General features: G+C 42.3%; 1 protein-coding gene and 1 non-coding gene across 3 annotated transcripts; both read left to right on the top strand.

Moving 5' to 3' along the window:
* Window positions 1–2,450: 2,450 nt before the first annotated feature.
* Window positions 2,451–5,258, top strand: RPL37 (ribosomal protein L37). 2 transcript variants are annotated; one of them, XM_032278869.1, is made up of 4 exons: window positions 2,451–2,574; window positions 3,153–3,288; window positions 3,497–3,581; window positions 5,140–5,258. In XM_032278869.1, exons 1-4 carry the CDS (start codon window positions 2,572–2,574, stop codon window positions 5,207–5,209), a joined length of 294 nt encoding a protein of 97 aa, XP_032134760.1. In that variant the 5' UTR covers window positions 2,451–2,571; the 3' UTR covers window positions 5,210–5,258. The 2 variants fall into 2 exon arrangements, with proteins under 2 accessions (XP_032134760.1, XP_032134761.1); XM_032278870.1 differs by lacking the exon at window positions 2,451–2,574 and adding an exon at window positions 2,795–2,932 and having other exon boundaries at window positions 5,140–5,172.
* LOC116552448 lies at window positions 4,979–5,058 on the top strand. Its single transcript, XR_004269383.1, has one exon. It is a non-coding gene; the product is annotated as a small nucleolar RNA SNORD72 (small nucleolar RNA).
* Window positions 5,259–14,381: the final 9,123 nt, after the last annotated feature.

Consider the following 14,381-nt stretch of genomic DNA (forward strand, 5'->3'; position numbering starts at 1 on the left):
AAAAAAAAAAAAAAAAAAAAAATTAGCTGGATGTGGTGGCAGGCGCCTGTAATCCCAACTACTTAAGAGTCTGAGGCAGGCAGAATCGCTTGAACACAGGAGGTGGAGATTGCAGTTAGCAGAGATCATGCCATTGCACTTCAGCCTGGGCAACAGAGTGACTCTTTCTCAAAAAAAAAAAAAAAAAAAAAAAAAAAGAATCACTTGAACCTGGGAGGTGGAGGTTGCAGTGAGCCGAGATGGCGTCACTGTACTCCAGCTGGGGTGACAGAGTGAGACCCCGTCTCAAAAAATAAGTGATATAGTCTCTAGTCCTGACCTAAACCTAGCAACTGTATAGAAACTTGGAGGGTCTGACTAGCCTTCACAGACCTCTGGAAAGACAAGGGTTTACCCAACCAGGGCAAAATTTACATGGTTTTACATACACCAAAAAGAACCATCTCATACTAGAGAGTGGAGGAAAAATAATTCTTTCTCCTGTCTTCGATTCTGGGAATGTCTGGAGTAAATACACTGACATAATGCCTGTCACACTGCTTGGTTCCTTAATGGTTGACACTTGTCCTACCCTTTGTACACTGACTTCATTTTCCGTCGCCCCCATGGTAGGCAAAATAATGGCTGCTTCCAAAGATGACAATGTAGTAATCCCCTCAACCTGTGAATAAATTAGGTTATGTGGCAAAGGACAATTATAATTGCAGAGGAAATTAGGGTTGCTAATTAGCTGAACTTGAGATAAGGAAGTTATCTGGGTGGAGCCCAAACCAAGGAGTTTGGGCAGTAATCATAAGGGGCCTTAAAAGTAGGAGAGGAAAAAAATAAAAATAAAAATAAAAATAAAAATAAAAAAGTAGGAGAGGGAAGTTGGGAGGGAGGGATCAAAAAAATAAAATAAATAAAGTAGGAGAGGGATGACAGGGCACCCCAGCACTTTGGAAGACCAAAGCAGGAGGGTTCAGGAGTTCAAGACCAGCCTGGACAGCATAGTGAGATCTTGTTTCCGCTACAAATAAAAATTCAAAAAAAGGAAAAAGAATAAGAGGGATGCTCAATAGAGAGGAATGCAATGTGAGAAAGACTACAGTAGTCTCCCCTTATCCAAGGTTTCCCTTTGCAGGATTTCAGGGTTTGTTACCCCATGGTCAACCATATTTTAAAAATAGGTGAGTACAGGACAATATTTTGAGAAAAATAGACCGACCACATTCACTTAACTTTTAGTACAGTATATTGTTATGATTGTCCTATTTTATTAGTTGTTGTTAATCTTGTATGGTGCCTAATTCATAAATTTTAACTTCATCACAGGTATACATTTACAGAAAAAACAGTGTACATAGGGTTTGGGATTGTGGTTTCCGGCATCCACTGAGGGTGATGGAACTTAAACCCCACCGAAAGGGGGAGGACTACAATATCACTGGTTTTGAAAATTCAAGTAAGCAGTAAACCAAGGAGTCTGGGCAGTCTCCAGAAGTTGAGAAAGGAAAGAAAACAGATTCTCCTTTCTGGAGCCTCCAAGAAACGAAAGCAGCTCTGGCAACCTTTTATTTTAAGTTTTTTTTGGGACAGTCTTAGTCACCCAGGCTGGAGTGCAATGGCGCAATCTCAGTTTACTGCAACCACCCCATCCCGGGTTCAAGCGATCTCACCAACTCAACCTCCTGAGTAACTGGGATTACAGGCGCTGGCCACCACGCCTGGCTAATTTATTTATTATTTTTTAAAGACAGGGTCTCCCTATTGTTGCCCAGGCTGGTTCCAACTCCTGGACTCAAGAGATCCGCCCGCCTCAACCTCCCAAAGTGCTGGGATTACAGGCGTGAGCCGCCGCGCCCGGCCTTCGGAAACCATACTGAACAAGTTCCATGTGTTTCCTTGGCACAATGAAATATGGGATCAGATAACTTGCCTCCTGATTTACTACAGTTAAAAAAAAAAAAAAAAATCACGATTTGCCTCCTTTCCCTTTACATTCTAAGCTCCAGCTCCAAGCCTCTGTACTCCTTGCGACCTCTTACAGGGAGTCAGGGCCGGCCAAAAGCTTCCAGGGTTGGAATGAGGAGGCTACTAGAGAAGCTGCTTTCTCTTGAATGGGGATGATCCCAGGCGCACACGGTTAATGCACGCCGGGGAGCGCTCAGTCAGTGCGCGTAAGGACAGGGCCAACCCTGCATTCCAGGTTCTCCATCTGCCTCGAGGACCGGAATCCACAGTATGGCAAAAGATCTGACTGCTAAAGCACGAAACTGATCAGCAGTAGCTGCAGCACGAAAAGTAGAACTGCAATCTAAACGCCACTCGTGTTCCAAGCGAGCCCGAAAAGGACTCGCCATCCGGTCGCTAGCAAGCTGGAAGTCCCGCCCACCTTTCCGGCACCGAAACGCGATTGGCCGCACGTGTCACCGCATCCTCCTCTTGACCCCACCGACTCTGCAGCGACGGACGCTTGAGAATGCGGCACCGCGCTACGCAGGAAGTACTTGCCTCGGCGGAAGCTTCTGAGCGTGATATAGCGGAAGTGCCTTCTCTTCCGGTCTTTCTGGTCCCGGTCGCAGAAGCAATATGGTGAGTTGTTATCTGGCTGTCTGTGGATCGCGTTCCATCCTTGTCTTTTCTGCCTCCCTGTCTGCTGCCCTTGCGGGTCCGGCAAGATTTCGGACAAAGGGAACTGGTGGGCAGGAAAGAGTCATACGATGGCCCTCAAGAGCAAGAATAACGGCTGCTAACTGGTGCCTGGGGGACCGAGCTCGCCTTAATTAGGGAGCTGGAGCCGTAGTGTGCCCCTTGCTTCGGTGCAACCTTTGGGGATGTTTCACAGCTGTAACCTTAGGAGCTGAGGGAACGAGTTTGGGAGTGTTTGGCTCTCTGTAACAATGAAGGAATTCATTGGTGATGTTGACTGGCAGGAGTCTTTAAAGATAAGGTATTATTTCAGAATATTGCAACTCTTGCAGAGGGCTTTAAGTAACGTGAAATACTGGTAATGGTCTCTGACTTGGCATTTTTGGAAAGTTTGGAGGGTTCTCCCACAGTTTCGACCTTTATGATTGCCTTTAGATTTTATCAGTAATTGGTTTCCTGGAGAACTCGGGTAAATGTAGAAATTGCTAGGTTTCAGCATTATTTATTCCTTTAATGTGCAGACGAAGGGAACGTCATCGTTTGGGAAGCGTCGTAATAAGACGCACACGTTGTGCCGCCGCTGTGGCTCTAAGGCCTACCACCTTCAGAAGTCTACCTGCGGCAAATGTGGCTACCCAGCCAAGCGCAAGAGAAAGTGTAAGTAACGTTTTTTAGACCAACTGTGTTAGTTTTTGTATTGCACTTAAGTGGGGGCATGGGTTTGAACTTTATTTGGTACCTAACTTAAAACTTGTTCATCTGTATGGCGGTGAGCTGGCGTAAAACTCGTGTATTAACTAACAATACCTACCAGGTGTGTGTGTGGGGGAAACCACTTGAAATCTTTTCTGAACTTCTGTTTTAGATAACTGGAGTGCCAAGGCTAAAAGACGAAATACCACCGGGACTGGTCGAATGAGGCACCTAAAAATTGTATACCGCAGATTCAGGTACAGTTTGTATGTTGGATCATAATTGGTCCTATGGGCTTGAATGAAACTCTTGTGTTTGTAAAACGATAACTACCCTGATGGTTACTGGGGATGAGATGTTGGAAGCTTTTTGCTTTGTTTTGTTGAGAACAGGGTCTCACTATGTTGCCCAGGCTTGAGTACAGTGGCACAATCACAGCTCACTGCAGGCTCAGTTGATCTCACCTCAGTCGCCCGAGTATCAAGGACTACAGGTGTGCGCCACCAGACGCCCAGCTGATTTTTGTGTTTACTGTAAAGAATGGGATCATCCATCTGCCTGACCAAAGTGCTGGGATTTCCGGCCTGAGCTACCACTCCAGGCTAGATCTTGAAAGCTTTTATCTTGTCACTGTAACCTTGAGATCAGTTAGTTTGGATTTTATTAGTTTTTTCACTAAATAGTAATATAAGTTATCCGGAACATTTTGTTTGAGCTAAGGTCCCAAAATGTTGATATTAGGAATACCTATTTAATTGGTATCAAATTTGTCAAGACAGTAGTGAATAAAGTCTGGAGTCAGGCTTGGTTCAACCTTCAGTATTGTGGCTGTGGGCAAGAGTGCTGTAGAAAACTGCCCTGGTTGCTGCTGCTACCTTACACTCTTGTTATTCAAGAGTCTTGCCCTTAGAGTTAGAAATGCAGAGTCTCAGTTTAAGAGTAGTTTCTAAGAGATTAACCCATCTGAGATCTCAGCTGAGATTCAGAATGATGCAGACTTAACTTTAAAGCTGGCGTTCCTTACTGTGTTCTGTTTCAGCAATTCTCTGATGTTGATATTTTGGGCTGGATAATTTGTGGTGGGATTGTCCAGTGCAAAATTGAGTATTTTGCAGAATCCCTACCCTTTACCCACTCAGTCTAATTTTAAAAAGATAACAAGGCAGTTCAGGGCTTTGTAGACACCTGTATGTAGGTGTGTTCATGTGTTGAAGCAACTTTCTTTGCACTTACGGTCATAGATTTCTGTGGGCTTAATGTTGAGTGGTCTGTTAGTACAATATAGTGTTAAGAGCTTGAACTGAAGCCAGGCTTTAAGTTACTTAATTTTTCTGTGCCTTGATTCACTCATCTTAAAAGGATAGCTGACCTTTTTTTTAGAGTAGATGTGGATATTAAATAAGTTAAAATGCAAAGTTCTTAGTAGTTTGAAAATGTCTACCATTAAATGTGCTCATTTTTTCTTGGTGAAAACAGTTGGGATCTATTCTCATAGCATAGGGAACCATTTTCACAAATATCTGTGATCTTTTGTCAAATAAGAGTAAAATACTGGCCCAGTGACTAGTATAGTCAAAGTTTTTGATTTTATTGGAATTGGGGTTAACTGTATCTGAAAATGGTTATCTTTAAGCAAAGTGAAGTACAGAATTGCAGCTTATCAATGATGTTGTAAAAAAATAAATGTCTGAACATATGAATGCTATTGATTTCAGCATTTAACTGAGATAAGCGCATTGAAATTTGTTTAACAAAAATTAAAATTGATCTATCGACATGCTGAAGTAAATTGTCCTTGTTTTTGACATTGTGCAGGCATGGATTCCGTGAAGGAACAACACCTAAACCCAAGAGGGCAGCTGTTGCGGCATCCAGTTCATCTTAAGGATTTCACCGATTAGTCACGCAATAAATGTTCTGGTTTTAAAAATACATGTCTGGGGTGTGCTAAGGTACTTTTAATCAATTTGGCTTGTAGTATCAGTGAAATACTATAGGTTTAGGGACTGAGCCAACTTAATATCATATTTACTTTTAAGTGACTGTTTTGGAGTGTTTATTTTTGGACTGGGGTTGTAAGGTTTAAGGCAATGAGAAGCAGAATTCTAGGATTCCTTGAAGCAGGGCACTAGAAGACAATATAGCAGATTAGAATAACACAGCTCATGTGGCACAGATGGGTATTAAAGATGTTCTAGTAAATTAGAAAGAGCATGATGTTTACCTTTAGTAGCATGTTCCATCTGCTATACTCATGACTTAGTGGGGGTGATTATTAGTCACATGGGAGTACCAGTGAAAACATAAAGGATAGGAGTTAGGAGACTTCTGTTTTTCAAAAGATGATGTTTTCCTAGTATCTGTAGTGCTCACTTGGCACATCTGGCTTGTGGGCTGTGTGTAAGGTGGCTAGCTAAATGAAAAAAGCTTGCTAGGTGTGAGTCAACTTCAGAATAAGTAGGTTTGAGGAAAAAGTAGGGCTGGATGCAAGTAAGGATTGAGCAGGAAATAAAGGAACACCAAGTATAAATCCTGAGATTTGTAGACTAAAGGCAAGAATGTGGGACTACTTGGTTGACTTTTTTTAGTCCTCAACTTGGTAATTATTGGGCATTTCTGTGTTAAAGCACTGAAACTAACTGTCATGCCTTCCCAGTCTTGGTGGTTTATTGACAGGGTTGAGTTTTTTGGAAATGAAGAGACAACTGGACTGCTGGGGCAGTTGAAGGGAAGATGAATGCCAGAACAGTTCCATAAAATAGTGATGTAGCCAAGTCATGCTATTTAAATTAAAATTCTCCACTGTGTTTAGGTTAACATCTGAGGTTCTTAACTTGGCTTTGGAAGGGAATCACTTTTACTTGCAATCTGGAATCGCTTTATAACATGCTAGATAATTAATTGCTACCCCTCCTCCTGTGTTTTAACTCCTATTTACCCTTCAGGTCTCAGCTTCTGAACGTTTACTTGTAAAGAAACCCTGCTGATTAAATCTGTCTTGTCCTTCCTCCCAAAATGTGAGACTGTATTTTAAAGATGTATTGTTAGAGTCCAGTGCCGTTTGTTGGCTTTCTTGTTTTGAGATAGTGCAGTGGCACAATCCCAGCTCGCTGTAGCCTCTACTTCCTTGGCTCAGGTCAAGTGATCCTCCTGCCTCAGCCTTCTGAGTAGCTGGGACTACAGATACACACCACCACACCTGGCTGTGATTTTTGTGTTTTTTTTTTTTCGTAGAGATGGAGTTTTGCCATGTTGCGCAGAGCTCCATTTGCCTACCTCAGCCTCCCAAAGTACTGGTACTGCAGGCATGGGTAACACACCTGAGCCAGTTGTTATTTATTGATGTCACTTTACTAAAACAACTGTGCCTGTGTTTACATGTAAACTGGAGGACTAATTAGTAACTTTCATTGGCTTGTGAACAGTAGATTATTTTCCAGTGACCACAACCTAAAGTTAGTAATAATTAGGCTCAGGATTATGAAATTGCTTTGACTTACAAAAGCAGCAATTTGGTTACATTTAAGCTTGATAAAACAAATAGTCTACTGACTTAAGATCTTTTCTAACCTAATCTTTCATCATTACCAATGTTTGATTCCTGATTGATGGGGGACCCACTAAAATAGGTGAGAAACCCAGTATGGAAAAAATATCAGGCATTGAGACAAGTTGGCACTAACCCTAATAAAGCTGTTGGTAGTCACAGTTCGTTAATCACAGACCCAGGGAGAAGCAATGGGAAAGAGGGGTGGGTTAGCACTTTTATGATAGGGTACAAACAGGTGGACTCAATTGTACTTGGTGAATTCTAGATTACAGAATGTTTGTGTCCTTGGTCTCAGGTATCTGATGTGATCCTGAGGATCACAGCCAGGGTTTAGGCAATGGGTCCCAATCCAACAAAAGATGGGCTAGTGCCACACTTGTTCTATTGAGACAGGAAGCAGTAGGCCTGGCACAACACCTGTTGGGTCTGGAGTTCCTGTGGAATTTATATTTCTTAGGCAGAGTGCACATAAGGTCAGATGGGCTACAGAAGTAAGACTTGGATTTTTGAGTGTTTTATGTTCTATGAGTTGTTTTAATTGGCCCTTTGAGTCCCTGCCATATATGTGTTATTTGATTTGGCACATCAAATAGTTGGGTTAATTTTTTGTCCATGGTACGTGAGTTTCATCTGTGCCATTTATTTTTTACCTTCTATGGCAGAATTAGGTATTCTCACATAAGCAAATTTGTATTATTTTAGGCTCTGAAATTAAAGATTGGGAAATGTCCCCATTACATTGCCAAACTTTCGAGTAAAGCTAGCCTATTGAAGATTAAATGGTGACTTGAAAGACTGGTATAATGTAAAGCTGGTGAAGTTGGGCCAGTTTTGGCTTCAGAAGTCCAGTGAAAGCACCATGAGCTCCGTATGCTATACAGCCCCACTTAACCACCTTATCCTCCTGCCATTCAGTGAGGTAAGTTCTTTAAATACAGCCCTTGAACTTAATGACTCCAATTTTCAAATGAAATGAAATAAGCAGTAGATCTTGCATTCAAATTCTAGTCATGTTACCACCCTGTTCTTCCAGCTTGGTTCACCTGCCACTGCACTGAACTTTACAGTAGCCTACCATTTTTATTCATTGTAACCTATGTTGTGTTCTCTACATTTCCTTTTTTTAAAAAGAAAAAAATATTTAAAAAAAAATTAGAGATGGAGTTTCACTATGTTGCCCACGCTGGTCTTGGACTCTTGGGTTCGAGTGTTCCTCTCATCTCGGCCTCCCAAAGTGCTGGGGTTACAGGCACAAGCCACTACACCCCACCTGTTGTCTGGATATCTATCTTCAGCACTCAGTCCTGCCTTAAGTTACAGCCCCTGTATACTTTAAACCTTTTATCTTTTTTGCAGTATTACGTGTAGGTGTATAAAAACATGTTTATTTTTTCTAAGTACCCCATGTGCTTTTCAACTCTCCTCACAGCCCCTACTTCCCTCCCACCTAAGTTCACAAAGTCAGGTTGATTTGCCGCCAACTGTCAAAGCAGGGTACATTTCCACATGTAACTGGTTATGTTATGTAAAGTTATAAAAATACAAAGGCTAATAAGGTTGAGTCTGTGGCATTGAAAACCTTTGGGAACCATACCATACTGAATGAATTCAGTAAACTTGAGCAGCTTAATTTCTTTAGAGGCCTTACCTCTAATTGAGACAGGTGATTATATATTGTATGCTATGATAGATAAATGCACTGATTGCTGTGAGAGCCTTGGAAAGGAGTTTGTCACTCAATAGGTGAAGGGAGACTAAGATTTAAGTTGAGCCAGGGAGGATTTAAAGGAATCATGAGAAAGGATGTAAGTGGCCTTGCCAGCAATGAAACCAGTCAGTGTCATCCCATCTAAATTTGATTTAAAAAAAACAGTCAGAGCAAGGCCTAAGATGGAACTGCAGCTACCGTGGTTGTCAGGTTAGAAGGAGGGGGTGGGGGTATGTAGGACTGGTAAGAAAAGAAGGAAAAGCAGTGATCAGATTATGAAGGATTTGTCTTGACAAATTATTGAGGATTTCAAGCAGAATGTTAGGAATAGTTTCTTTAGCAAGATTAATGTGGAAAGTGTTAGTGTGCATGTGATGAGTCTTGAAGCTGGAAAACTAGGAACAAGTTCTGAAATAGTTCATCTGAAAATCTGACCCAGACTAAGGCAGTGGCTGTCAGGGAGGTCTCTGCAGAGAACATCTGAAACTTTTTCCTCCCTATTGCTTTGAGCAAAAACATCTAAAACTTGAATGTACAAGTGAGTAGTTAACTTCCAAGCCCCTGTTTGTGTATAATTTTCTGTGTCTCATAAGGTGTGTGAGGATTACATGAGATCATACATGTAACAATAATAGCATTGTGTCTAATACAGCAGCCTCAGGGAGAGGTGTTTTGGGATGTCTTCGGTTTCTGGACAAAAGGAAGGAGGTGGTTGCTTGCTCCACTCAAATACAGAATGATGAGGAATATAGAAAGGTAATGAGAGGAAAGTAGTAAAGTTGTGTTTTGTTGACATACCTGTGGGGACATCAGGAGGAAGTGTCTAGGAAGCAGCTGAGTTGGAAAGTAAGGACTGGATATCTACATTTAGAAGTAACAATTGTGGATGGAAACCAATTTTAAGAGTTAGAATGGTGAAGATAATACAAGTATGGAAATGTAATATGGAGATTTGATAGTCATTTACAAGTCAGAGAAAGAGGACTAAGTTCATCTATGAACTATATATAGTAACTATCTCTAACTTGGCTGTTAGTGGAAACCATTTGTGAATATACAGACTCCAAAAATAAGATTGAGGCTCAAAGTATGAGACCTGGGGAGATGTCCATTGGAGACAGAAGTGGAGAGAGGGAGAAGTCCATTCATTTGTTCAACATATGTATATGTGGTACACCTACTGTGTGCCAAGCCATGTTAGAGATACAGTGGGAGCAAAACCAGACGTGGTTCCTGCCTCTTAAAGTTGACGGTTGACTTCACTGGTTGCAGAATTAGCCCAGAAACTAGAATTGGATTGAGTCACACAAACCAAAAGGATTGTTTGAGAGGGGCACTCAGTCACATGTGGCTGAGGCCTAAGAAAATGAAGATATATTTTAAAATTCTGGATTTGGCAAAATTTAGGCTTTCTTTTTTTGTAGAGATGGGGTTTCACCATGTTGGCTAGGGTGGTCTCGATCTCCTGACCTCGTGAACCACCCACCTTGGCCTCCCAAAGTGCTTGGATTACAGGCGTGAGCCACCGTGCCTGGCCTATTGTTTACTTTTCATAAACCTCTCATGTCTCATTAGAGCATCAAGGGAAAAAAAAAGCCAGTTTGCCAAGAGGTCAGGGGACATTGGGCAATGAGGAATGAGTTTAATTCAAAAGACAAAGATGGCTAGGTCGAGATGAGTTTAATTCAAAAGACAAGATAGCCTGGTCAAGATGGTGAAATCCCGTCTCTACTAATAATACAAAAATTAGCTGGGCATAGTGGCGGGCACCTGTAATCGTAGCTACTTGGGAAGCTGAGGCAGAGAATTGCTTGAACCCTAGAGGCGGAAATTGCAGTGAGCTGAGATTGCACCACTGCACTCCAGCCTGGGTGACAGAGACTTCGTCTCAAAAAAAAAAAAAAAACTTTTTTGGAAGTTTATTCTGTGGTTCCCTTTCATTTTTATTGACTAAATCGTGCCCCCTATTCATGAAGCAAATACCTATTTAGTGACCACCATGTGTTAAAAGCTATTCTAGGCCCGGGAACTACAAGTGGAAAACAAGACAAATACCCTGCTCTGACAGATTGCAGTCATGTATGCATTTACTGTATGAGTGTATGTGGAAGGTGACAGACAATTTTATATAGTGATAAGTGTAAAGACAAAGATACCGTGAGCATAACAGACAGTGGGGATGGAGGAATCTTTAGAAAGGTGGTTAAGAAAGCTGAATGGTAAGGAGCCATTCTTTTGCCTTTATCCTTTTTGAGTTTTGGGTTGCTTGCAGAGTTTAACCTTTCCTGTAATTGAAACTTTCCTTTGTTACAGCATAACTTCCTGTAAGAAAAGCAAAGTAATACATCATAGAATTATTGCTGAAAAACTTGTTTCAGAGAAAGAGGCTCTTTCACATTTATTAGCACATTTGGATTATATTTAGGTGGGTTTTTTTTTTTTTTAAAAAAACAAAGGGAGTTTGGATCATAATCCAAGAGAAGCACAGGGTGAAGACTATGAATAACCTCAGGAACTAAGAATGGGAGGACTGGCCAGGCATGGTGGTGCATCCCTGTAATCCCAGCTGCTTGGGAGGTTGAGGTGAGAATCACTTGAGCTGTGGGGACAGAGGTTGCAGTAAACTGAGATAACACCATTGCGCTCCAGCCTAGACGACAGAGGGAGACTACATCTCAAAAAAAAAAAAAAAAATGGGAAGGACTTAAGCAAAATCTTCTTTGTAATATAAGTAGAAGAATGTTTTGACAAGAAAAGTTGCAATGCAAAAATGGTTCTTATAAACACAAGTATGTAGAATAACCGTGGTGTGTGGATTGAGGTCAAACATTACTTTTATTTTTGTGTCTTTTTTTGAGACAGAGTCTCTATTGCCAGGCTAGAGTGCAGTGGTGTGATCTGGGCTTACTGCAGTCTCCGCCTCTCGGGTTCAAGTGATTCTCCTGCCGCAGCCTCCTGAGTAGCTGGGATTACAGGTGTGCACCACCACACTCAGTTAATTGTTGTATTTTTAATAGACATGGGGTTTCACCACGTTGGCCAGGATGGTCTCAATCTTCTGACCTGGTGATCCACCCGCCTCGGTCTCCTAAAGTGTTGAGATTACTCGCATGAGCCACTGCACCCAGACTTATTTTTGTGTCTTTATACGGTGGGAGTATACTCTGGTGCCCCAGGATGAAGACTTGACCTGACTCATGTATTTTTTTTTTTTTGATTACTTACAGATAAAAAATATCTTCATTGTGATTAGTTGTGAAAACAGTTTTATTTCAGTAAGTAAAGTGTGCAGTCCTATGTAATGTAATCGTCAGAACATAATCTTAACTCACTCTTCCAGCTTGGTCTTGCTTCAGACTGCAAGCTGGCAGTGGAGAGGGTGATTCCTCTGATTTCAGCTTTCTTCTTAACACTTCTCTGGAGCTGTGAGTTGGCAAGTAAACTCCTCAGTGGGATTAAAGTGTAGACGAGGTATAAAAGGTGAGGTGAGGAGATGGGGTGGTTCTTGGCTGACTGGCTTCATAATCCCTGGACCCCGACTCTCAGGTATTTGTATGATCTCTTTGGAGGTTCCCTACTGGGTTACCTCTCCTGTAGTTCCCTGATAAAACCATCTTGGCTGGGCGCGGTGGCTCAAGCCTGTAATCCCAGCACTTTGGGAGGCCGAGGCGGGTGGATCACGAGGTCAAGAGATCGAGACCATCCTGGTCAACATGGTGAAACCCCGTCTCTACTAAAAATACAAAAACATTAGCTGGGCATGGTGGTGCGTGCCTGTAATCCCAGCTACTCAGGAGGCTGAGGCAGGAGAATTGCCTGAACCCAGGAGGTGGAGGTTGCGGTGAGCCGAGATCGCGCCATTGCACTCCAGCCTGGGTAACAAGAGTGAAACTCCGTCTCAAAAAAAAAAAAAAAAAAAAAAAAACCATCTCAATTTAAAATGGCCTTCTGCTGGGCTTGGAGGCTCATGCCTGTCATTTCAGCACCAGAGGTGTCATTCGCTTGAGCCCAGGAGTTCGAGATCAGCCTGGGCAACCTGGTGAAACTCATCTACTAATTAGCCAGGCATGGTGGTGTGCACTTGTAGTCCCAGCTACTCAGGGCTGAGGTGGGAGGATTGCATGAGCCTGGGAGGTCAAGGCTACAGTGAGCCTTGATTGTGCCGCTGCACTCCAGCCTGAGTGACAAAGTCTTCTGTAATTCCTTCCTAGCCCCTGGTATCCAGCCTCTGTCCTGAGGTTTTTCTTTACCTCTGAGGGCTGTTTTATGCTGGCTGTCTCCTGAGTGTCCCACATTGCCAACCTGAAAAAACGGAAGTTCAGGCCGGGCGCGGTGGCTCAAGCCTGTAATCCCAGCACTTTGGGAGGCCGAGGTGGGTGGATCACGAGGTCAAGAGATCGAGACCATCCTGGTCAACATGGTGAAACCCCGTCTCTACTAAAAATACAAAAAATTAGCTGGGCATGGTGGTGCGTGCCTGTAATCCCAGCTACTCAGGAGGCTGAGGCAGGAGAATTGCCTGAACCTAGGAGGCGGAGGTAGCGGTGAGCCGAGATCGCGCCATTGCACTCCAGCCTGGGTAACAAGAGCGAAACTCCGTCTCAAAAATAAATAAATAAATAAAATAAAATAAAATGATACATTGGGCTTTATCAACACTAAACCCTCTGTTTTTCAAAAGACACAAGAAAATAAAAAGACAAATTTGGAGAAAATATATACATACATATATAATAAGCAACTTATATTCCGAAGAACTAGATTTAACAAAAATGCAATTTTTAAAAATTTTTATTATACTTTAAATTCTGGGATAAACGTGCAGGTTTGTTAGATGGGTATACATGTGCTATGGTGGTTTGCTGCATCCATCACCCCCACCTCTACAATAGGTATTCCTCCTAATGTTAGTCCTCCCCAATGCTCCCACCCACTGCTATACCTCCTCTACCCTCCCCACACCCTGACAGGCCCTAGTGTGTGATGTTCCCCTCCCTGTGTCCATATGTTCTCACTGTTCAACTCCCAGTTATGAGTGAGAACATGCGGTCTTTGGTTTTCTGTTCTTGTGTCAGTTTGCTGAGAAGGGTGGTTTCTAGCTTTATCCATGTCCCGGCAAAGGACATGAACTTATCCTTTTTATGGCTGCATAATATCCCATGGTGTCTATGTGCCACATTATCTAGTCTATCATTAATGGGTATTTGCGTTGGTTCCAAGCCTTTGCTATTTTGAACAGCTTGGCCAACATGGTGAAACCCCATCTCTACTAAAAATACGAAAATTAGCAAGGCTACAGGTGGCAAACGCCTATAGTCCCAGCGACTTGGGAGGTGAGGCCCGATAACTGCTTGAACCTGGGATTCGGAGGTTGCAGTGAGCCGAGATCCTGCCACTGCACTCCAACCTGTGTGACAGAGATTCCATCTCATGAATGAATGAATGAATGAATGAATAAATAAATAAATAAATAAATAAATAAAGTATCCTGGATGGGATCCTAGAACAACAAAAGGACCTTAGGTAAAAACTAAGGAAGTGAGGATAAAGTGAAGACTTTTGTTATTCATAATATATCAAGATTGATTGGTTCATCAATAGCAACAAATGTACCACACAATGTAAGGTGTTAATAGGGAAAACTGTGTAGGGTGTATGACCACTCTATTTCACAATTTTTCTGTAAATCTAAAGCTGTTCTGAAAAATAAGGTCTATTTTCAAAAGCCATTTGGGAAGGCTGGGAGCAGTGGCTCACGCCTGTAATCCCAACACTTTGGGTGGCCAAGGTCAGGAGTTC

Source organism: Sapajus apella, unplaced genomic scaffold, assembly GCF_009761245.1.
Source record: "Sapajus apella isolate SASKATOON/1434 unplaced genomic scaffold, GSC_monkey_1.0 scaffold11, whole genome shotgun sequence".
Lineage (NCBI taxonomy): Eukaryota > Metazoa > Chordata > Mammalia > Primates > Cebidae > Sapajus > Sapajus apella.

Excerpts from the sequence above, each read along its gene's own strand:
- RPL37 (XM_032278869.1), top strand. Across the intron at positions 3,289-3,496 it reads AGCCAAGCGCAAGAGAAAGT|ATAACTGGAGTGCCAAGGCT; the intron begins GTAAGTAACGTT and ends CTTCTGTTTTAG. Across the intron at positions 3,582-5,139 it reads ATTGTATACCGCAGATTCAG|GCATGGATTCCGTGAAGGAA; the intron begins GTACAGTTTGTA and ends GACATTGTGCAG.